The sequence below is a fragment of the Lathyrus oleraceus genome, chromosome 6 (assembly GCF_024323335.1).
Source record: "Lathyrus oleraceus cultivar Zhongwan6 chromosome 6, CAAS_Psat_ZW6_1.0, whole genome shotgun sequence".
Taxonomy (NCBI): Eukaryota; Viridiplantae; Streptophyta; class Magnoliopsida; order Fabales; family Fabaceae; genus Lathyrus; species Lathyrus oleraceus.
The window spans coordinates 84,412,147-84,436,406 of record NC_066584.1 but is presented as its reverse complement, the minus strand read 5'-3'; the positions used below and the strand labels follow the sequence as shown (position 1 = coordinate 84,436,406).

At 37.6% G+C, this 24,260-nt stretch overlaps 1 protein-coding gene across 1 annotated transcript; it reads left to right on the top strand.

Annotated features, from left to right (window-relative positions):
• The first annotated feature begins 6,914 nt into the window (after positions 1–6,914).
• Positions 6,915–10,053, top strand: LOC127094140 (uncharacterized). The gene is made up of 2 exons (XM_051033003.1): positions 6,915–7,482; positions 8,831–10,053. The coding sequence occupies exons 1-2, from the start codon at positions 6,915–6,917 to the stop codon at positions 10,051–10,053; spliced, it is 1,791 nt and encodes a 596-aa protein (XP_050888960.1).
• Positions 10,054–24,260: the final 14,207 nt, after the last annotated feature.

Below are 24,260 nucleotides of genomic sequence, written 5' to 3'. Positions count from 1 at the left end.
CATCACCATCATCTGTTTGTATTACTTTATAGATTTTTAAAATAAAAGTCAAACTTCTTTTAATATCCGACGTCTATGATTAATTGACGGTGTAAAATCCTTTTACACTGTCAGTGTATTTCAATTAAACTCTAAAAATAATTAATCAATTAGAATTTATCATGAAATTTTAAGTTTTTAATAACATTAAAAAAATTCAAGGATGTTGTTATTTAGTTAAAAAATAAACAAACATTTATATAAAAAAATATACATACAAGTTTAATAGGTATTTAATAAATTGATAAATTAATTTGTGTACATAATAATAAAAATAAACACACATAAATATATATTGTGCATAGTAAGGGGCGGGGTGGTACTAAGCTACCCGTACCCGCGCTTATATCCGCTTATTTTAATGGACAATTTCTCGTACCCGTATCCATTTTGCGGGTTTTTCTACCCATTGTGGGTCAATTTTACGGGTGTCCATCGAGAATGGTTTCAATTGTCATCCCTAACACCTAGTCCAAGAATTGGATGTTTTAACTAACAAATAGATAACCGAGCTTGTAAGGAGGATGAAACTCTATAGTGTCGTGGAATTATTAAGGATTGTAATGAAATGGAGATTAGTTAGGAGACTTTGTTAGGAATTTTGGTGTGTATAGTGAATATGTGGTGGATTGTGAGAGTTTATTAAGGATTAAAGTTTGCTAGAAAGTTGGGGTTGAGAGCTATTGAGGTTAATGTTGGACTGAGGTCTCGCCTGAGAGACCCAATGCCTCGCCTAAGGGACTTAGAGTCTCATCAGAAAGGCTTAACATATGATCTTACATGAGGGACTGAAAAATAAATTAAAGCATTTCTCCCTTTTCCAAGCCTTATGCTTGGGGGGCTCTATAGTGATATATTTGTAAAAACCCACCAAGGGCGAGGATATTGTGGCTGTCAGTAAAAGGGCAGAACCCTTCTACTATCCAAAATGAGACAACCTCTACTTAAGCTCTCCCCACTCGACCCCGTTAGGGAAAGATGGGAAAAGACATGTCTTGGTCAAAGAGAACCATACGTCAATGGACTAGACTACGACTTCCTAAGAAGTAGGGATTCGACGACCCACTTCTATTACTAGGTGGGTGGTTATCATTTATGAGGAACCTTGATTGCAAGCACATTGGCCTCTATAAATACTTCATCTTTGGAATGAGGAAACACAACTCATAACGTACATGAAACACCTAAGAATACAAAGTTTATCACCTTACGCGAACTTGCTCTCTCTATAGCCAAAAACACCACCAAGCAAGATTTCTCACCACTGTGAGAAAGCCCTAATTAACTAAAAATTACTAAGTCATCTGGCCAACCTTACCAGCATTTAGGTGCTATACATGTTGGGATGAAAGAAATTTATTTTAAAGCATAAGCATTTTTTATTAATATAGGTATTTCATACAAATATAATCAGTTGTTCAACAAATAAGAAATTACATCATCTAGAGAAGAATTGTAACTCAATAAGAAATAGCGAATGATAATTTGTTTTTGAAAAGGAAGCAACCCAATGTGTTGTTTCCTTTTCAATTTCTTACCATTCACCCTTTTTTTATTGCAATTGTTGTTAGTCAAATGACTCCAAATAAAAGAGGGGGATGAATTATATGAGTTGAAAAATGATTTTTGAATAAATATCTTTTGCAAAATAAGAGTTTAAAAAGCTTTTGCAAAACAATCAGGGTAAAAGCATTGAAGATAAGATAATGGAAATGCAACGAAAATAAATAATTGGAAAGTAAAGAGTTAAGGGAAGAGAGAAAAGAACCAAAGATTTATATAGGTTCGGTTTAACGAAGTGACCTACTCATCTCCGTAAGAATTCTTTCTTGAGAGTTTCCACTATGGTGTGAGCTTTTGATATGATTTGCCTACATACCTCCTTATACAAGAATTGGAGTTTTCAATGGCTAACTTCCTTACCAAACATAGAGTTATAATTAAGAGACCTCTGAACCAAGATATTTTTCCACCAGGACAACCTCAAACCAATTGATAACTTTTATCATGGGATAAACTCACGAACCGACTAAGAGTTTTAATTATGAAGACCTCCTTAACCAAACATAGGTTTTAACTAGTTTACTCAACAAACAAACAAGATTTTTCACTTAGTTTAGCTCACAACCAAAACAAAATTTATTCTACTGAGAAATTATAATATTTCTCTTACACTAGACCCAAACACCTCACATATATAAAAAATCGCACTCAAAAGAATTAAGGAAAGAGTGAGAAAATAGAGAGAGAGAGTGTGTGTGTGTGTGTGTGTGTGCGCGCGTGCGTGTTCGTGTGTGTGTTCGTGTGTGTATGTGTGTGTGTGTGTGTGTGTATGTGTGTGTGTGTGTGTGTGTGTGTGTGTGTGAGAGAGAGAGAGAGAGAGAGAGAGAGAGAGAGATGAGTGGGAGAAAAGTATTTCAAATATATTTTCTAGTGTGTAATGAAGTGAATGGAAGCTCTCTATTTATAAAACAGAAGTTGGACATAAAAAAGAAAAAATCCATTAGCATTTTTAATGCTGATAATTGATTATCAAGTACAAAAATAAAAGATTTTCAAAAGAGTCATTACTAATTGACTATTAACCCTAATAATTGATTATAAGCGTTAAAAAAATAATGATTGATTAAACCTAAGGACTAATCAATTATATGGAGTAAAAAAACCTTCATAAAGAACTTTTATAGTTATTACCCAATTAGTTAGGCAAGAAAATAATTTCAGGTGATTTTAATAAAAAGAGAGGGTATTTCAAAAAGGTTGAAAGTTAGTGTAGATGTTTTTGGTTGGCTGCATTTTATGTTAAAACACTAACTGTACTCTGATGTCTTGACTGATGTCATGACATGCTTGAGTAGTATCCTGCAGGATTAGCTAATACAGGATTTACTGAATGTCAAACTGGATGTTATGACATTCATCCCTGACAGCAGATACTGAACTATAGAATAGTTGGTTTTTCTGTTATAGCTCAGTATTTAGTTCAGTCTGTTTTTCAGGAGAATCACATACCTGGCATATAGGCTATTGTCTGAATGTCAAACTGAATGTTATGACATTCATCCCTGACAGCAGATACTGAATTATAGGCTGGTTGGTTTTTCTGTTACTGTTTAGTATTTATTTCAGTCTGTTTTTCAGGAGAATAACAGACCTAGCATATGGCCTATGTTCTGGACGTCAAACTGAATGTTATGACATTCATTCCTGACAGCATATGCTAAAGTGTACGCTAGTTAGTTTTTCTGTTTCAGTATTTTTCTCAGGCTATTTTTCAGGAATCTAACAGCTAAGCTAAAATCCAGGAAACTAACAACTGAGCTACAATTAAGAGGCCTAACATATAGCCTATTTGGTAGCACCCTAATATGTGGAAATTAGGTTAACTTGTGTAACCTTAATTTTAGGAAATACAAGTACAAGGCCCAAGTGTTGCATTATAAAAGGATGGCAATCCTACTTTCAGCAACTCAGGGATTTGAAGTGTGAAGAATTAAATACATCAGTGTATTTACTTGTTGTATGTTTATTGTGTTTTGTATTAGATTTAACTTGTGAGCCAAGCAATTATCACCTAGATGATTGTATTGGACTAGGGTGTTCATTGAGTTGTAAGTGTTGTGTCACTCTAAGCTTTTAAGCGTGAGTGTTGTGTTTCTTGATTAAAATTGTTAAGCACAATCAAGAGTTGTTTGAAGTATAACTTAGCCATTGACTTTAAACTAATTAAAGGTTGTAATCACTGTGGTGATTGAGGGGGAGTGAGTAGGAACTCTGGTCTTAGTTTAGATTGAAATTGCATTGGGTAGGTATTAAGTGATAGGATTAAACAGTTGGTTTAAGGCCTGAATTAATACTACTTATAGTGGATTTCCTCCCTGGCTTGGTAGCCCCCAGACGTAGGTGTGTTTGTCACCGAACTGGGTAAACAATTCTTTATGTTATTTACTGTCCTTTACATTTATCTTCTGTATACATTCCTGTCTGCGCAGAATTGGATGTCATAACATCCAGTGTGACATCGATAGTCTGTTACTAGAATTTCAATTGGCATCAGAGCAGGCACCCTGCCTGTTAATTTCTGGGTGAGATCTAGGGACGTTACTTTCTAGTACCATGGACAAGGATGTAGGATTCTCAAATAGACCACCCATGCTGGATGGTTCTAACTATGATGACTGGAAACCTCGTATGATAGCCTTCTTGAGGTCTCTGGATAGCAAGGTCTGGAGAGCTGTCAACAAAGGATGGAAACATCCAACGAAGACAGGTAAAGATGGAATCATTATGCAAATTCCTGAAGAAGAGTGGGACAAAGAGCAAGAGGCATTAGCCCTTGGAAACTCTAAGGCCTTGAATGCACTGTTCAATGGGATAAATAAGAATATCTTCAGACTGGTGCATCACTGTGAGCTGGCTAAAGAAGTTTGGGATACTCTCAAAACAACTCATGAAGGTACCTCTAAGGTAAGGATGTCTAAACTTCAGATGCTGACTACTAAGTTTGAAAATCTGAGGATGAAAGAGGATGAGACTATTCATGACTTCCACATGAATGTTCTTGAAATTTCCAACACTTCTGGAGGCTTAGGAGAGAAAATGTCTGAAGAAAAACTTGTAAGAAAGATTCTCAGATCATTGCCCAAGAGATTTGCCATGAAGGTTACTGCTATAGAAGAGGCTCAAGATATCTGCAATATGAAGGTTGATGAGCTTATTGGTTCTCTCCAAACCTTTGAAATGGGCTTGTGTGAGAATGTTGAAAAGAAAAACAAAAGCATAGCTTTTGTATCAAATACTGAAGAGGATTCAGAAAAAGGAAATATGGGAGGTGATGAAAGCATATCAGAAGCTATAGCCATGCTTGGAAGACAGTTCAACAAGTTCATAAAGAAGGTTGATCAAAAGGGCAGACCAAATGTCAAGAACTCCTCATCTGACATCAGTAGAGGATCAAAATATGAAGAAAAGTTCAACCAAGGCAAGGGAATCTAGTGTCATGGATGTGAAGGCTTTGGACACATTAGAGTTGAATGTCCTACCTTCCTCAAGATGCAAAAGAAGGGATTGTCTGTCACCTGGTCTGAGGGAGACTCAGAGAGTGAATCTGAAGTAGAATCTGCTAAACATGTCACTGCACTAACTAGTGTCTGTGCCTCTGATGATGACTCAAGTGGAGATGAACTTACATTTGATGAAATTGCTGCTTCACATAAAGAGCTATGTGTCAAAAGTGCAGAAGTGTGTATACAAGGAGAAAAGCAGAAGAAACTCATCAAGGAGCTGGAAGCTGAGAAGAAGAAGCATCTGACAGTCATAGATGGTCTAAATGGTGAGATAACCTTGCTGACCTCTAAGCTAGATCAAATGACAAAATCCATTAGAATGCTGAATAAAGGAACTGACACTTTGGAAGAGATTCTAAAGGTGGGACAGAAATCAGGAACCATGTCTGGTTTAGGCTTTGTTAAGGAATCCTCAACTGAACTCAAAAGCTCAAAGGCTGAAGTTTAGAAAATCAAACAGAAGTCACAACCAATGTCATAACATCAGGGAAACAGGAGGATTAACCATCAAAAGAAGAAATTTCAAAGATGGAGATGTCACTACTGTGGTAGATTTGGTCATATAAAACCCTTCTGTTACAGGTTGCATGGTTATCCTAACCAGACCCCTCAAGTCAGACCTAAGCAGACGGCATCTAAGCATAATGCCCCCATCAAGAAACAACAATGGGTTGCTAGATTAGCTCACACATCTCTAAGGGCATCTACCAGAGAAGACTGGTATTTTGACAGTGGGTGCTCAAGACATATGACTGGGATGGAGAACTTATTGGTAGATAGACAACCTCATGCTACCAGTTATGTGACTTTTGGTGATGGAGCTAAAGGAAAAATCAAAGGTGTTGGTAAGCTGAACAGTCCTGGAGTTCCAGAACTGAAAAATGTGTTGTTAGTAAAAGGATTAACTGCTAATCTCATCAGCATAAGCCATCTATGTGATCAAGGCTTCAATGTATAGTTCACTAAGGAAGAATGTGTTGTGATGAATGGAGAAAATAAGGAAGTTATGAGAGGAACCAGATCCAAAGATAATTGCTATCTATGGGAACCTGAAGTCTCAAACTATTCTTCTATGTGTTTCTTAGCCAAGGAAGAAAATGAAGTGAAACTAGGGCATAGAACACTTGGACATCTACATTTAAGAGGAATGAAGAAGATCATATCCAAGGAAGCAGGTAGAGGAATTCCCAAGATGATTATGGATGAAGGAAAAGGCAGTGGAGAATGTCAGGTGGGCAAGCTAGTCAAGATGTCACATCCTAAGCTTGGACATCCTAAACCATCCAAAAATCTGGAACCTTTGCACATGGACTTAATGGGACCTATGCAGATTGAAAGTCATGAGTTGTCCTCACCTATCATTCCTCATCAAAATGGTGTAGGTGAAAGGAAGAAACAGAGTTGTGTATCATTATCCACTGAGAAGCTGAGTACATAGCCTCTGGCAGCAGTTGTTCCCAATTGGTATGGATGAATCAGATGCAGACTGAATACAATGTCACTTAGAATGTCATGACATTGGATGTTAATCAGTTTGAAGATTTAAGGGGCAAAGTGGGAATATGTCCTTCTGAGGAATTATAGCAACTAATGATGTTAAGTATTTACTGTTTAATAATTCAAATTATTAAACATGTGAGAGTATGCTCTGATTGGTCAACAAATAATAGCTATTACTCTTGCAACAAGCGCTACCTCTTCCATCGTTTCAACTTTCATTCACGCAAGCATTCTCTCAAAGAAACTGTTCAGTTCGCCTCTAAGATATTCATCATGTCTCAACAATCCAACTCATCTTCCTCCAAGAACATGTCTGATTCCTCTAGCTCTGAACCAGGCAACCCTAACAGAGAAGATCATGTTGTTGACTCTGCGAATACCTCGCATGCAAGAAGACCTAAAGAAACTGTGTCAGGCTTCTCCTCAGCAATCACGCTTGATGAACAAACCAGAGAAGGTTCCAGGTATGTTCACAATGTCATTGCCACTATGGTGACCGGAATACTGTATGGTAATCATAAGGTCCTTGGGGTTTCCATTCCCTTAAACATCATTAAACCTGATAGTGTTGCTTATCAAGAAAATATTGAGTCTTTAGGAAAGAATATCTCTAATGATGTTGAGCAAACTGGTGCTCATAAGGAGTCAAATGTTGACAAACCCTTAGATAGTGTGGTTGGTGAGGAAGTTCATGTCACTCATGATGTTAGTAACAACCCTAACTGTGAGGCTGAAACAGTAGACCTGGAGGAAATTTCTGATAATGAGTTGTTGTCTTTAGTTGTCCCTAGCATAGCCAAAAGGGTGAGGACTATGAGAGAAAAGAAAACAGTGTCCCTAAGGTCCCCCAGAAAGAAGATTGATGTGCCAACTGTTGGTGTAAGCCCTAGAGGCCAATACTTTTGGTATTTGTATCGAATTATTTATTAATAATAAAAGGCATTTTCTTTATTATGGTTGATTAATAAAGTCCCTAGAATAGATAGTTCGTTTAATGTATTAAGTGTGACTTAATCATGAGAACACATAAACATAAGGGTACTGTTCTTAAAGTATCCGTAGTCGAGCTTTAATATGAAGTGGGATAACATTAAAGCATTAAGACTATTATGTTTGTAGACTGATGATCACATCTCATGGATCATGGATAAAGAGTTATCAAGTCTTAAACGTATGTATGAATATTAGGAGTAATATTTATACCGGATTGACCCGCTATGAGAATACTATATAGAAAGTTATGCAAAGTGTCATAAGTTATTCTCATGGTGATAATAGTGTATACCACTCTTCGACCTGAAACCACTATGGATCCTAGATGTAGAGTCAAGTGCTTTATTGCTGATCCAACGTTGTCCGTAACTGGATAACCATAAAGACAGTTGATGGGTACTCCACGAAGCATGCTGAGGGACATGAGTGTCCTAGATGGAATTTGCCAATCCTGCGTAACAGGATAAATGTATATGGGCCCAATATTGAACTGGACAAGGGTGACACGGTCTATACCTTGTGTTCAATATAGACATAAGGGCAAAAGGGTAATTATACACATAATTATTATCACAGGAGGTTTTGTCAGATCACATGACATTTTCGTGACTTGGGTAGCAGTGATGTGTTGCTAGATACCGCTCACTGTTTATTATGTTAAATGCGTGATTTAATATAATTGCCAATGCCGCGAAAACCTATAGGGTCACACACAAAGGACGGATTGATGAGAGATAGAATAATTAAGGAACATCGTAAGGTACGGTGTACTTAAGTAGAATACAAAATTTGGTAAGGTACCAAATACTTAAGTGATTTTGGCATTTTATGAGATATGGGCCAAAATGCACTTAAGTGGGCTTTTTGGCTTGAAGCCCACACAAGTGGTTCTATAAATAGAACCCCTTGGGTAGAAGCATGGTAACTCACTGAGACAGAAAACACAACTGAAGAGATGGAATTTCGTATCTCTCACTCACTCAAAGCCTTCATTCATAACAGCTAGCACTGCGATTGAAGGAATCCGTTCGTGTGGACTGAGTAGAGACGTTATCATCGTTCAACGTTCGTGATCGCCCCGTGGATCTGTATCAAAGGTTTTGATCATTATCAGAGATCTGCACCAAAGGTTTGAATCGCCACAAGAGGTAACGATTCTATCACTGATCATGTCCATTCGTAAGGATCACTAAATGGAGAAATTTTTAAATTCCGCTGCGCCTTGGTGGCAGTCGAGAGTTCCCTCAAGAGGAAAGTGCATGGTCCAACAAAATCTTTGAGCAAAGGGGTGCCCAAGAAAAAGAAGACCAAGTCTGTTGTTGTTGTTGAGTCTGACTCAGATGTTCCATGTGATGTCCCTGACACTGCGTCAAAGAAGAAGCCAACCACTAGCAAGCTTGCAGCTATTGTCCCTGAGGTACCAATTAAAAACATATTGTTCCATTTTGCTTCAAGTGTAAACAGGTGGAAATATGTTTATCAGAAGAGGCTGGCTTTGGAGAGGGAATTGGCTCAGAATGTCCTGGAATATAAGGAGATTATGGACCTTATTCAAGAGGTTGGTTTAATGAAAATTGTGACTCAGTTCTCAAAGTGCTATGAGATGTTAGTAAAGGAATTTATGGTCAATGTGTCTGAAGAATGTGCTGATGGAAAGTCTAAGGAATTCAGAAAAGTGTATGTGCGAGGCAAGTGTGTACATTTCTCTCCCTCGGTGATCAACATGTATTTGGGAAGGCCTGATGTAGCTCAACCTGAACTTGAGGTGACTGACAACAAAATCTGTCAAGTCATCACTGCTAATCAAGTAAGGAAGTGGCCTCTCAAAGGTAAGTTGGTGGCCAGCAAACTGAGTGTCAAGTATGCAATGCTGCACAAAATTAGAGCTGCTAACTGGGTGCCCACCAATCATAAATCTACAGTTGTTGTAATGCTTGGAAAGTTCATATATGTTGTTGGAACCAAAGCCAATTTTGACTATGGATCCTATATTTTTGATCAAACTTTGAAGCATGCAGGAAGCTTCAGTGTGAAGGGGCCTATAGCCTTTCCTTCTCTCATCTGTGGTATTGTGTTGAATCAATTTCCAAACATCTTAACAGAGAATGACTCTGTGAAGAGAAGAGATAGCCCTTTGTCCTTCAATCATAAACTATTCCTAGGTACGCATGTTCCTGACATTGCCATGGAAACAGGTGAGACATCAAGTGTATGCAATCAACCAAGTAAAGTTGCTGTCATTGCAATGCTCAAAGAAACGTGCAAGGAGTTAGAGGCAAGGAAGCTCAATTTGGAAAAATTTATTAGCAACTTGGAGATGACTGAAGGTGATGTGCTTGGTGAAGTTGTTGTTGCTGCTGCAGAAGGAGATGAAAGACAAGGTGAAGAGGGAGAAGCAGATGCCAGTCCCGATGATGGCACAGATGGTGATGCTGACTCTGAGTCACATAACTAGATCATTGCTTGTGTTTCTGAAAATTGTGTGTAATTTTATTTTGTTTTGGCCTGTAATATTAAGTGTTGCTTTGGCAACATTTTTGACAAAAAGGGGGAGAACACCTGTACCCCAGGACAACAGATTTGTTTGATCAGATTTGTTTGAAGTTGAAGGTCCTCTAAACCAGAGGTTATGCGGTTGTTTGAAGTGTTTAACTTCTATGTGTGCTGAGTGTGTTGCTGTTCAACTTCTATGTGTGTTGAGTGTATTAACTAATTTAATTCTCTGCTTGGATGTGTGTTTTCCACTGCTGTGAACTTTGTTGTGATGCCAAGATGTTTTAGCCAAAAATTTGCCAAAGGGGGAGTTTGTAGATGTTTTTGATTGGCTGCATTTTGTGTTAAAACACTAACTGTACTCTGATGTCTTAACTGATGTCATGACATGCTTGAGTAGTATCCTGCAGGATTAGCTAATACAGGATTTACTGAATGTCAAACTGGATGTTATGACATTCATCCCTGACAGCAGATACTGAACTATAGAATAGTTAGTTTTTCTGTTATAGCTCAGTATTTAGTTCAGTCTGTTTTTCAGGAGAATAACAGACCTGACATATAGCCTATTGTCTGAATGTCAAACTGAATGTTATGACATTCATCCCTGACAGCAGATACTGAATTATAGGCTGGTTGGTTTTTCTGTTACAGTTCAGTATTTATTTCAGTCTGTTTTTTAGGAGAATAACAGACGTAGCATATGGCCTATGTTCTGGACGTCAAACTGAATGTTATGACATTCATTCCTGACAGCATATGCTAAAGTGTATGCTAGTTAGTTTTTCTGTTTCAGTATTTTTCTCAGGCTATTTTTCAGGAATCTAACAGTTGAGCTAAAATCCAGGAAACTAACAACTGAGCTACAATTAAGAGGACTAACATATAGCCTATTTGGTAGCACCCTAATATGTGGAAATTAGGTTAACTTGCTTAACCTTAATTTTAGGAAATACAAGTACAAAGCCCAAGTGCTGCATTATAAAAGAATGGAAATCCTACTTTCAGCAACTCAGGGATTTGAAGTGCGAAGAATTAAATACATCAGTGTATTTACTTGCTGTATATTTATTGTGTTTTGTATTAGGTTTAACTTGTGAGCTAAGCAATTATCACCTAGATGATTGCATTGGACTAGGGTGTTCATTGAGTTGTAAGTGGTGTGTCACTCTAAGCTTTTAAGCGTGAGTGTTGTGTTTCTTGATTAAAGCTGTTAAGCACAATCAAGAGTTGTTTGAAGTATAACTTCGTCATTGACTTTAAACTAATTAAAGGTTGTAATCATTATGGTGATTGAGGGGGAGTGAGTAGGAACTCTGGTCTTAGTTTAGATTGAAATTGCATTTGGTAGGTATTAAGTGATAGGATTAAACAATTGGTTTAAGGCCTGAATTAATACTGCTTATAGTGGATTTCCTCCCTGGCTTGGTAGCCCCCAGACGTAGGTGTGTTTGTCACCAAACTGGGTAAACAATTCTTTGTGTTATTTACTGTCCTTTACATTTACCTTCTGTATACATTTCTGTTTGTGCAGAATTGGATGCCATAACATCCAGTGTGACATCGATAGTCTGTTACTAGAATTTCAGTTAGGCTTATACCTTTACAGACACTGATCATTCGACACAGACTCAGGAAACTTTCAAACTTCATATCTTTCACAACTCTGAAGTTTCTAGTTCCTTGCCACCTTCTCTTTGACTTTAACACTTCACTGTAATCTTGAATTTTCTTTTAATGAGGCTTCATATAACTCTTCAATATAAACATCATCATCAAACACATTGGTTTATTAGAGATCTTCGTCGACTTCACCGAATGCCGCTTGACATAAACATAAAGGTTTTGATATCTTTATCTCTAAGCATCACAACTTGATCATAACTTGATCACAACAACTAAACTTTGATATCTTGAGCACGTCTTGATCTTCAAGCATCACCACTTGATTTCATCAGATGATAGCTTCACTTGTCATCATCTGAACCAGTAAGCCTTACAACACTTTTGATGAAGATGTCATACCTTTAAGCACATAAATTCATATTTGTTTTACTAGATGGTGCAATTTCTTCTTTGCTAAACAAATGATTATGATTTTATGAAATAGATAAATTAATAATAAAAAAATGTGTATGCTTCAAAATAAATTTCATTACGTTAAGCCCAAAATGTCAAGAACATAATAAAGTGACAAAAGAAAAACATTTTGGAAAATCACCATTAACACGAGGAATGCACAAATCTAACACATTACCTTATTATTCCAATGAACCTGAGTATAAGCAATTTCCTTGTATTTTGTGACCCAGGGCCATCCATTGATGTCAATACCTTATAAGGACTTTAATCTTCTCCATGTGTTATATCAACATCAAATATAAGGAGTTGATTCATCACAATAACACAGCAAAAACAAGAACAAACCCTAAATGTGGTGTTATATCAACATCAAATATAACGAGTTGGGCCATCTTAACAACATAGGAACAAGAGCAACAATAACAACAACAACAACAATAAAAATAAAAACAATAACAACAACAACATGAGCAAAATCAATAAAACCGCTTCACATTAAATCTCAATAACAACAACAAACATTACCTAATATAATAACAAAAATAAATTACATATTTAAATTGAATATATTCTTTAATTGTCTCGTTAATGTTAGAGAAGTGATGATGGAGATTTAAAATTCGTTAATGAAAGAAATGGTGTTTTCGAATTTCATTTATGCTTTGAATGATGCTTTCGAGTTTGGTTTAATGGAAGTATTATTTTGTTAATGAAAAATCAAGTTTGGAGATAGAGAAAAGCAATTTTGTTTAAGATTCTGTTAACAAAAATGCAGAAGTTAATTAATGTAAAATATTGTATATGTCTTGGAAAAATAAAATTGGTTGACTTTTTCTCTCGGTTAAAAATTTTAACCAAAGAAAAATGTAATTTTTTTTATTTATAAAAAGGAGAGCATCATTATTTTATAAATAAAAGACAAAATTGTTGCCCCTTAATTGGAAGCTTCTTGTAGTAAAACAATTTGACCATGATTCATATTAGCTTATCCATATTGGTCTTCAATCTGTTTGCAAAGACCTTAGCAAACATCTTATTCATACACCATACTAATGGGATTGGAAGTCATTCAAATGTTAAAGATTATTTTTATTGGGGATTAGAACAATAAATCTACACTTGACCCCTTTATCATTTTTTTATTTCTGAAATTCTCCCAAAAACTTTAGGAAATTGCTTTTCACCACTTCCAACATTCTCTTAAAAATATGAATGTCGGAGTATTCAAAAGTTACATATATGAAATAATTTACTAACAACAAAAGTTACGTGTATGAAATAATTTACTAACAATAAGATATAAAATTAAACTTATAAATATTATTGTTTGTATCAATTACTAGTATGTTGTATGGAGTTATATCGTACTCCAAAAAAGAAAAAAGTAAAACTATACTATTATTTTTACGACCAAAAAGAACTGTCCTTGCACGTGCAACCGCGCGTGCTGTTATTGGGTTGCGGGTAGCGCGAACATGGGCTTTTTGACCGGCTTGGGTTATGCTTGCTCAGTAAGTTACTACTAGCATCTTCCGCAGCACAGTATCGGTATTATATAGTACTGGTATTGGTCACTACCATCGTTTATTAATTTATTTTGACAGCATTTCCCGGATTTTTTACCAATATACCCCACTTTTTCGAATAAATTCCCAAAATAATCTAGTTTTCAAAAAATTTCCCAATATACCCCACTTTTAGAGGGAGGCGCCAATTGGATTGGCGCCCCCTCTTAAAAATTGCAAGGAGGCGCCAATTGGATTGGCTAGGGCACCTGCCCTAGCCAATCCAATTGGCGCCTATGTGTAATTTTTAAGAGGGGGCACCAATCCAATTGGCGCCTCCCTTAAAAAAGCCTCAAATGAAAAAACTTCCAACATGAAAGTTGTAGATCTTTTCAAGACAATGAATTTGGATATAAATTTTGCATCATTTGGATTTTTTATGAGAAAGTTATGGGCAGTTGAAGTTGGACTTCTGAGTTTTTTAACTGTTATCTGAGTCATAATGTTTTGTATTATTGCATGTGTTTCTTTTAGGAATATGAATTTTTGTCCAACATAACATTTGAAGTAGACATCTTAAAGTTTCCAATGCACTTGGTCCCACCTCAAAATAATTAAAAATGAGTGAGTTAGGTCCCTGCGAACTTGACCCAAAATTAGGGTTTCTGTCAAAACAAGTGTATGTGAATTTTGCCAAAAGGGACCAACTTCAAGCCCTTTAGTTTGAATGATAAAAGCCTCAAATGATAAAACCTTCAACATAAAAGTTGTAGATCTTTTCAAGATAATGAATTTGGACTAAAGTTTTGCATCATTTGCAATTTTTATGAGAAAGGTATGGGCACCTGAACTTGGACTCTTTGACATTTTATCTGTTATCTGACCTATAATGTTTTGTATTATTGCATGTGTTTGTGTTAGAGTTATGAATTTTTGTCCAACATAACAAGTGAAGTAGGCATCTTAAATTTTCCAATGCACTTGGTCCCACCTAAAAATAATTAAAAATGAGTGATGTAGGTCCTTGCGAACTTGACCCAAAATTAGGGTTTCTGTCAAAATATGTGTATGTGAATTTTGCCAAAAGGGACCAAATTCAAGCCCTTCAACATAACAATAACAAGTCCTTGAATTATAGTTTCTGACCTATAAATTTTTGTATTATGATATGTGTTTATTTTAGAATTATGAAAGAAACCTAATGTTTGGAGTTTACACAAAGATAAATTTGACATAATACGAATTAATATTAATAAAATTTGGATTTTACACAATGAATCCTAATGGTGATGACCGGGATCACCTAACCGACCTCCGGTCCCACATCCCCTAGCTACCTTAACCCTTGGCCCTAACCCACGTTGACGATTCTGCACCGGTGTTTGTTCATCTGATGGTCCAGGAGCGTCATTACCTCGTACAGGAGAAGATCCGTTGAGGTATTCAGCCAACTCAGCATAGTCTTCAGTATTCAATGATGGTGTACCGGCGTAGCTGAGCTCATGACCCATGCCAGAGAAGTTGGGGTGTGGTTGACTCATGGATGGGCGACTAGGACGGTTGAAGGGGGACATGGGTGACAATGATGGGTCTAGGAAAGGTTGGAAAGGTTGTTGGGGTGTTTGGAAGAGATATGGTTGTGGGATGTTTTGGTATTGTGATGTTTGGGGTTCTTGGCTACGGTAGGTGATGGGGCGGTTAGTGTTTTGGGTAAGGCGACTTTGGTAGGGTGATGGTGTGGGTGCGAAGCGATGTTCGGTCGAAGGTTGATGGTCCATTTATTGGTGGTGGTATGGGGGATGTTCTTGGTTTTGGGGTTGGGTGAATGACATGTTTTGGTTGTATGTTTGTGTGTTTGTGGAACAGAAAGTTTGTCGGATAGGTGGTTGTGAGTAACCGGGCTGAGAATGTTGTTGGGGGTTAGATGTTGAGCCTTCTTGTGTGTAACTTGTCTGGCGTGGGTCGTAGAGGTACATATCATCGGCGATGAATTGAAATCCAACTGATCTATACCAAGCCATATAAGTACGACTTGGTTTTACCTCATTTGGCATGACTGCGTCAGTTAAGACATGGTCATGACGGTGCTTCCACTTGCGACACTCTGATCTTGCGAAGGTTTGCCAAGGGTTGTAGTTCCATTGGTCGTTCACTTTACGCATATGCCATTCTCCTAGGCTAGCTGGGGGATCTGGGATATTCTGGACCATACCAAACTGCAGCTTCACACGATCGGTGTTGTGCAGCTCCACTGTTGTGAACCGTATTATCGGTGTGCATGTTATCCATACGGCTGCGTCTTCAGGGTTGATCTGATGCTCATGATCCATATTAAGGTATGGACGCCAAATGAACTGAAATGTTAAAGACAATAGGATTTAAATGAATGTAGAAAAAGTCAACATAATATGAAGAAATAATGTAATTATTTTGCTTACGTCTGCCGGTCGAAGGTGATCCAACAGGTTGCGATATTGAGTAATACAGTGTCTCGGACATCTGCTGTAATTCATACCGCGTGCCGACCATCTACACCAAAAAGTTAAAATAAATTAGTTATGGGTAATAAACTGTAAGGAAGGAAGTAAAGATATAGCAATTTAAACAACTTACTTTTTTGCATATGGAAAAGTGAAGGGGTTGTTATTGACCGGTGCTAGAGACGGTAGTCTTGACCATCCCCATGCTTGTAGCAAAACAGCACATCCAGAAAATGTAGAAGTATCTTTGTGGGAGTTTTTGCACAAAGAATTATAGAGATAGGCTAGACATGCGGATCCCCAACTATAACTACCTATTCTATCTATATGTCTAAGTAAAGGTAAGTACATAATATGCATGCTAGAACCACTACCTTCGGGAAATAAAAAGGATCCTAGTAACAACATAATGTAACACCTAGTTTTGATGATTCGAGCATCTTCGGTAGAATGCTCATCTAAATAAAAACTATTATAATATGACTTTAGGCGTGAAAGTAGTATACCTTGTCCCCTAGCATTATCATCTAACAAATCAGTGTTTAAAAGCTCCATGCAAATTGAATTTGGAAAGTTGGTCTTACCATTAACAGCTTTGCCTTCAATTCGTAGTCCTAAAAGCATGTAGACGTCTTCTAACATCACGGTACACTCACCGGTTGGAAACCAAAATGTGTGTGTCTCTGGCCTCCATCTCACGGCGAGTTCAACATAAGGTTGAATCATCGGGTCCATTGGGACAAATTCGTGGACTCGAGTGCGAAACCTTGAGACATCCTATAATAGAAATAATGTAACACTTGACTAAGTCGGTATTTCAAAATAAAATGGGGTTGGTGGAGATGAAACATAAAAAAGAAGTATAAGAAAAAACTTACGTATGTCGCGATGTTTGCAACTGTTCCTCTGTGTGCTTCGCCCATTGTGAGTAAAGACATATTGTTGGGGAGTTGGTGTAGATGAAAATGGAAGATTTTGTTGAAGATGAAATTGTAAAAGAAGTAATGTAGATGAAGTAGTGAGAAATGTAGATGAAGTAGTGAGAATGTTGGTGTGGAAGAATTGTTGAAAGAGTGGATCAATTTATAGGCAAATGGAGGAGTGCATGAAAAATTGTGTTTGCATGGTGTCTCCACCTCATTTGGCGACCATGTACAATATTAAGGAGGGGGCGCCATTCAAATTGGCGACACCATAGGGTACATGCATGCAAGGCTAGTTCTGAATGCTTGGTTTCGAGGACTGACTCCATGGGGGCGCCATTCAAATTGGCGACCATGTACAAGCCTTAAAGGTAGGCGCCAAACCAATTGGCGCCACCTTCTGCATGTCTGACACGTGGCATTGTTGTCTCCTACATGCTGAACAAAACACTTATGGATGGCTTGCATGATTGACACATCATCTCTGACCATCTTAGGTGTCCGACACGTGTCTGTCTTGTCTCCTGTATGCTGATGACTACCTTCTTGATAGCTTGCCTGGCTGACACATCAACTCACACTGTCTTGCAGGATTGACACATCATCTCAGACATGTGGCTCTCTAGTATCCTGCATGCTGAATACTCACTTCTGTCTTGCATGACAGACACATCAAGTCTTGACTAGCTAGCATGCTTGACACATCAACTCACACTGTCTTGCATGACAGACACATCAACTCTTGACTAGCCAGCATGCTTGACACATCAAGTCACACTGTCTTGCATGACAGACACCTCATCTCTGAAATTACTTGCATGCTTGACACGGTATCTCAGACTAGCTTCAATGTGAGACACTGATACCATCTATTTAAGTGTCTTACTATCACATTCATCTGCACTTGCAAAATACTTTTCATCTCCAAAATACTTTTCATCTTCACTCACATTCATCTTCACTCACATTAATACTTATCATCTGCAAAATACTTATCATCTTCACTCACATTCATCTGCACTTGCAAAATAGTTTTCATCTCCAAAATGTCATCTTCATCATTATACAGTATCAACGTTCACTGCAACGGTGAAACTTTTGAGTCTGAGCTTCATGGTTTTTGTTTTAAAAACACTGATACCATTAGAGTCACGATGAAGAGAAATGCAACCTTTTTGCATTTCAAAAAAAGAATACAATCCTTCATAGCATCAGGTAATGTGTCAAAGATGACATATCAGAATCCTATATTTTTTTAGAATGGTCAATGCAAGTTTTCCCCCCTAAAGATACGAGACGATGAAGATGTTGAAAGCATGTTTCTTAGTCATGAACATTCAGGCATGGATTGTATCGAGTTGTACATTACTCTACAGCCATGTATACTGTCTCAACAGTCTCAACTAACAGATCAGGATCCAGCTGGTAGAGATGCTGCAGATGATGCACAATGGTCAGATGAACTCAACCCAGAAGCAGAAGTAGAGGTCGACGTTGTTGATGAAGAAGAAGAGGAGACTGAGATACAGGTTGATCACATCCTGAATAACGACGATGAAGATGAGGCTCAACCACCACCAATACCTCCTACTCATGCCTATATTCCTCCTCAACATATGACAAATATGGATCTTCACGACGATGAAATGTCCGACAGTGTCTTCTATAATCCGTATCCGAGACCAGTAGGCGAATTAAAGGTGGGAGACATGTTTCGTACCAAAGAGGAATGTGTCTTGGCAATCAAAAAATACCACATGAACAACTTTGCTGACTTTACGGTGAAACGCACTGATTCTAGAAGGTATGTTATCGAATGTCGTAACATGCTTTGTAAGTTTCGTTTGGCTGCATCTTACAAGAAGAAAAATGACTCTTGGGAGATCGCTTCAATAGACCCACCACACAGTTGCGTCGCAACAACCGTTCAACAAGATCACCGTAAACTGAGCACAGCTTTGATATGTCGAGACATTCTGCCATTGGTAAATAAAGACCCATCAGTGAAGGTGAGTATAATTATATCCCATATCCGAACAACATATAATTATACTCCATCTTACAAGAAAGCATGGATTGCGAGGACAAAGGCTGTTGAGCAGGTTTTCGGCAACTGGGAGGACTCATTCAAGGAATTACCACGGTTTTTATGGGCACTAAAAACTTATGTCCCAGGAACTGTGGCAATTCTGGAGACAGTGCCAGCAATGATGCCAGACGGAACCTGTGCTACAGGTAATAGAATATTTCACCGTCTCTTTTGGGCATTTGACCCGTGCATCAAAGGTTTCGCTTTCTGCAAACCTCTCCTGCAAATTGATGGCACTTGGTTATACGGAAAATACAAGGGTACGTTGCTCATGGCAGTTGCACAAGACGGTAACAACAATGTATTTCCCATTGCCTTTGCTCTTGTTGAAGGTGAAACGGCTGCTGGATGGGGTTTCTTTCTTCGACATCTCAGAACGCATGTCGCTCCACAAGCCAATCTATGTCTTATTTCTGATAGACATGCTGCCATCGAAAGTGCCTACAACAACCATGACAACGGATGGCATGATCCTCCTTCTACACATGTCTACTGTATCAGACACATTGCACAAAACTTCATGCGTGCTATAAAAGATAAGAATCTTCGCAAGAAGGTGGTGAATGCTGGGTAAGCTTTAACTCAACCGTCTTTTCAATATTATCGTGATGAGATTCGACTGTCTAATGAAGACGTGGGGAGATGGATAAATAACATCCCAGTAGAGCAGTGGACAAGAGCATTTGACGGTGGTTGTCGATGGGGCCACATGACAACAAACATTGTGGAATGCATGAACGGGGTTTTCAAAGGAATTCGAAACCTGCCGATAACCGCCTTGGTAAGATCAACCTATTATAGGTTGGCTTCTATGTTCGCAACTAGAGGTGAAAGATGGAGTGCAGTGTTAATGTCCGGACAAGTATTCAGTGAATGTTGCATGAAGGTCATGAAAGAGGAGAGCATCAAAGCTACGACACACGCTGTAACAGTGTTTGACCGTCATAGACAAAATTTCAGCGTCCAGGAAACAATGGGCAACAGCGAGGGGAGACCAAATTTAGCCTACGCGGTTAAACTACACAGAAGTTGGTGCGATTGTGGAAAATTTCAGGCCTTCCGCATACCTTGCTCCCATGTCATTGCAGCATGCGCTTATACTCGTCAAGACGCTTACACCTATTTATCTGATGTGTACAAGGCCAACACCATCATGAATGTATATAGTCAAAGCTTTTCAGTACTACCAATGGAGGATTACTGGCCTCCATATGAAGGAGATATTGTTTGGCACAATGAAGAGATGCGTAGAAAGAAGAAAGGAAGGCCAAACAGCACACGTATAAGAACAGACATGGATTCCACAGATAAAATGATAAGATTATGTAGTATCTGTCGTCAACCAGGACACAACAAAAACAATTGTCCCAATCAAGGAACATCATCTAGATCTTAAGCTTATTGTAACATGATATCTAGATCTTAAGCTATTTGTAACATTGTATCTAGATCTTATGCTTTTTGTAACATTGTATTTCTGTAACAATCAATCATTATATATCATTAAGTTCTTGTTACAACGAGTTTCATAACCAACATCAGTACAAAACATCTGAAAACATAAATAATTCTAACTGATTACAACAATCAAATTAATGTCGTCTCGACCGAACATCATTTCCCTAGCATCCTTATCAGTCCTCATTCGCACCCAACCAAAGATACTGTCAAGTCTCTCAATACTTCTGATTTTTTCCCCTTCTGGTATTTTCCCGTCTAACCATCGAACCAGCTCCCTCTTCAGTTGATCTAACGTGGTGATGTTCCAAAACAGCATCAACAATTGAGGTTTGTCTCTCGCATAAATCACCTTACCGTATCGGCGACGAACACCAAACATGATAGCCAAATGATTATATGAATTATGGAATAATAGGTCACACTACGCATCTATTTATAAGACAAAAAAGGCATTTTATGAGGGACTCGGCAATTGAGTTGGCGCCTCCTTTTAAAACATACACATAGGCGCCAATTGGATTTGCTAGGGCACCTACCCTAGGCTAGGGCACCTGCCCTAGCCAATCCAATTGGCGCCTCCATTCAAGTTTTAACAACAGTCGCCATATAAACAACTTTCATGTTCATCAAAAATCCATTTGAAACTTGGAAGCTCATCATTAATTTCAAAACATTATAGGTCATTTTGACAGAAACCCTAATTTTGGGTCAAGTTCGCAGGGACCTAACTCACTCATTTTACATTATTTTGAGGTGGGACCAAGTGCATTGGAAAATTTAAGATGTCTACTTCAAATGTTATGTTGGACAAAATTACATATTCCTAAAAGAAACACATGCAATAATACAAAACATTATAGGTCAGATAGCAGTTGAAAAACTCAGAAGTCCAACTTCAACTGCCCATAACTTTCTCAAAAAAAATCCAAATGTTGCAAAATTTATATCCAAATTCATTGTCTTGAAAAGATCTACAACTTGCATGTTGGAAGTTTTTTCATTTGAGGCTTTTTTAAGGGAGGCGCCAATTGGATTGGCGCCCCCTCTTAAAAATTGCAAGGAGGCGCCAATTGGATTGGCTAGGGCACCTGCCCTAGCCAATCCAATTGGCGCCTCCTTGCAATTTTTAAGAGGGGGCGCCAATCCAATTGGCGCCTCCCTCTAAAAGTGGGGTATATTGGGAAATTTTTTGAAAACTGGGTTATTTTGGGAATTTATTCGAAAAAGTGGGGTATATTGGTAAAAAATCCGCATTTCCCTCGTTTATTTCATGGTGCATTTTTCATTTATCTTATTTTCTTAACTTGGTTTTCATATATTACTTCCTTCTTATATAATTGCAGAAGAAGATATATGGAGCCTGTTTGTTTAAGTTATAAAAAAAATACATTTTGATATAGATGATTAAATATTATATTTTTAGAGATATTAAAAAAAAATTAAACATTCGAGTTAAAAATTACACATATTAAAATAATATATATATATATATATATATATATATATATATATATATTATATTCAAAATCTATATTTATTCTTGGGATGAGCACATCTATATATTATTTTTTATATTAAAGTGGTTTTTTCATCGGTTATCTTTTTAGAATATGAACTTGAATAACTTTAATTGAGTCTCAAGAGACTAGCACATATCACGAATTTTTAAAAAAATAAACAATATTTTTAATTAAAATATCAAAATAATTAAAATTTAAAAAAATATATTAAAATAATCACCTTTTTTAACTGATACATCAGTTGAACCAGCGCATCCAATTAGGTTAGATAAGAGACGTCAAGAGCTTTGGCGCATGCATGCATGCAAATCTAATGCATGTAGGCGTCATGCTTCTTAGCGCCTGCATGTGTGGTGCCACATGCATTGACGCGTGCAGACACTACATATTGTATGTGATCGGAAAAATAGCAAGTGTATTATTTTTACCGATGTAGTAATAAGGAGTTTTATTTCCAAGTATCGATCTCAGGGATTGCGTAGGAAATACTTATTTTACTTTGATTCTATTTGAACAAAAATATAATGGTTTGGTTGGTTTGGGGGTTTATAACAATAAACACAACAAACAGTAAAATATAATTGATTAAGATAAAATATGCTAGGGGGAGTGGTTGATTTAACCAATTATGAATTCAGTCAAGATTTCATTAATACATATGAAACATTCAATCACCTAACCTCAGAATGTTCTTCCTTAAGTCCTTAAGGAAGAAACTATTAAACTACCAATTCTTACTCAAATGTCCATTCAATTAATCATTGGTTTTAATCATAAACAATATCAAGTTTTACGGTGATTTACAAAAGTTCCTAGTCCTAGGTGATGCAATTATAAATCCAATTGTGTGAAAATCCTAACAATCACAATCATGTTATTGATAGTCATAGATCTAATTGTATTTGTCCGATACAACAGCATAAGCACATCACACAATTGAATTGAAATTCGTAACATAGTAATAAGGAAATCCATAGTTAGAATTCATAACATCAGATCAAATCAGGACCACCCCCTAGCATCGGGGGTTTAGCCTCTCATAGTATTCAAAGAAATCATAGTATAGAAATTAAACATTACAAAGAATTAGGAGATTTTGATCTTCAATGGGTGATGCCCTTGAATCTCGCCGTCCTCGAATCCTCCGTAGTAGCTATCTTCTCCGGTGAAATGTTTCTCTTCGTACGTCAAAAAGTATCTTCTCCTTTCTCTTCCAAGCCTTCTTGTAGCTTCAGATGAATCTCTTCCAAGCAAAAGGTCCAAACTACCCTTAATGAGCAGAATAGGTTCACAAATCAAAAGTTGAGGTTTCCTAGCCGCGCCCAACAACACGGGCCGTGTGTGTACACACGGGCGCCCGTGTTGCTCTCCATGATAATTATCTTCAAACCAAGCTACATAGGCAACAACACGGGTCGTGTTCCTCCACACGGGTGCCCGTGTTAATGCACTGTTTTAAACAACACGACCGTGTGTCACCACACGGGTACCCGTGTTGTTCTCTGTTTTTCTTCTCCCATTTTGCTCTGCCTGATCAACAACACGGGCAGTGTTGTAGCACACGGGTGCCCGTGTTGACCTGTTGTCTCTTCATATTTTTCCCTTTCTGAGTATCCATAACCTCACCATTAATGCTTTTAAACCTGTGCAATGGCCTGTAACAATAACACTACCAAACGAAACATAAAAGAGATCTTTTTGACATAAACTTGTAATCGAATGCAATGCGATACCAAACCAACAAAACATGATAAATGACTCTGAAGCAACTATAAACAAACATAAATCTTACCAAAGTGATGAAAATATGTCGGATTAACGGTGGGAATTCAATGGAAATGGTGACCGATCACAACCCCAAACTTGTCTCATTGCTTGTCCTCAAGTGATGTATTGAGTCCAAACAAAGGTCGCCCACAAATTCATTTCCCACAATGCAACCTTGTCCTTCACAATTTGTGTTCTTCCTTTCCAATCAAGTTTCCGGTATCTCCGACTCAGAGAACTCGCCACATTTCCACATCAGAAGCCTCGTTACCTGCAAGTTTTTTCACACACTTATAACATCTCTCATGGTTAGGGTGTGTACACTCTCAGCACAGTATGCAA